Genomic DNA, 1,326 nt, shown 5'->3' with positions numbered 1-1,326 from the left:
GCCCTGCCTCGCCCCGCCCCGCTTGCTTGCTAATCAAGCAATTGGACCTGTACCGGTACTGGCCGGAAGGAAAAGGGGTTTAGGAGCACCGGCGATGTGGTGGGGTTGGGTGTGGCGTGGCGGGGCGGGGAAGGGGTGCACTGGGGCTATTCTTGGCGGGGCGACACGTCCGGCCCGACACGCCGACACGTGACGCTCGCACCTGACTGACTTGACTTTGTAGCCGAGCCGGCCCACACCGGCCCGCTCGGTGACAGGTGGCAGGCCGGGCCCATCGACGTTTGCAAATGGCCGATCAAGGGTTGCCGGTCGGGGCGAAAGAGCGAACGATGCTAATGAACTCGTCCCCTTTAATCGGTAGGGGGGGGGGGGCCCGCTTGCTCTGTTGTCGCGCGCAACTCACCCGCGATAGCTTCCGCTTGTGGAAGTACTCGTCGTCCTCGCTGTGGGCCGTGGAGAAGTTGAGGTTCCTGCGGACCGGCGAAAGAAAACAACAACGCTCAATAATGTTTGTCTCAATCACAACGATAACGACAATGATGGAAAACTGCCGTACTGGGCACTCACCCTTCGCAGTAGTGGAAGATGCTCTGGTCCTCCGGCAGGCGGACGCTGCTGGCGTCGGAGCTGGGGCCGACGGGGACCTGGAGCGGCGCGGGGCCGGGGCCACCGGGGCCTATCCTGTGGGCAAGGCAGCAAGGGGGTGGCGGTGAGCGACTGGGGCAATCACGCGAAACACTCTGGGGGCGTCCATCTGGCACCCCACCCCGTCCATATTCCTCCGGCTCGAGCGAGAGAGAGATGAGATGGGCGCTACGCACGCGGCGCGTGCAACAAATGGAAACACAATGGCCCCTCGGGGCCGAGCCTCGGGCCGAGCGCAGCGCCGCGCAGCAGCGGAGGTGGCGGGGCCCCGGGCGGCCCCCCGAGGGAGCCCGATCGCTTCGCCATATCGTATCGCATTCGCGGGGCCCGGTGGGTGTCGTGGGCCACGCGGGCTATATACGCGGCAGCTGCGGCCAGAGGATATTGGGTTCGAAACAGGCTGGAAGTGAGGCGTGGCGTGGCCTGGCGTGGCAAAGTGTGGCGGGGCGGGGCACGACGACGCCCCTCCGTGTGGCGGCCTACTACGCTACTTTTCCAAACTGCTTACGGCAGCAACGCTGCGACCTCTCCACCACTACCGCACTCGTGCCCGCGCACTTCACTACACCTCCATGGTACATTACATAGCTGCTTCTTTCCCGGAATTCTTCGCCGCGAAAAAAACGCCGCCGTTACTAGCCGGCTAGATAACATGTAAGTGAATAACCCCCTCTTCCCCCC

At 64.2% G+C, this 1,326-nt stretch overlaps 1 protein-coding gene across 2 annotated transcripts in view; it reads right to left on the bottom strand.

Annotated features, from left to right (window-relative positions):
- Positions 1-1,326, bottom strand: part of LOC113209439 (hairy/enhancer-of-split related with YRPW motif protein) — a 15,286-nt gene that overhangs the window by 10,382 nt on the left and 3,578 nt on the right. For both annotated transcript variants that reach the window (XM_052264959.1, XM_052264960.1), the window contains exons 2-3: positions 568-681; positions 404-470 (exon numbers count right to left, since the gene is read on the bottom strand). In XM_052264959.1, the coding sequence (XP_052120919.1) occupies positions 404-470; positions 568-681 (181 nt within the window). The remainder of the gene's footprint in view (positions 1-403; positions 471-567; positions 682-1,326) is intronic.

Source organism: Frankliniella occidentalis, unplaced genomic scaffold, assembly GCF_000697945.3.
Source record: "Frankliniella occidentalis isolate FOCC.00 unplaced genomic scaffold, Focc_3.1 Scaffold22, whole genome shotgun sequence".
NCBI classification, from domain to species: domain Eukaryota; kingdom Metazoa; phylum Arthropoda; class Insecta; order Thysanoptera; family Thripidae; genus Frankliniella; species Frankliniella occidentalis.
Note: the sequence above shows the minus strand (reverse complement) of the source record. Positions and strands in the feature narration are given on the sequence as shown.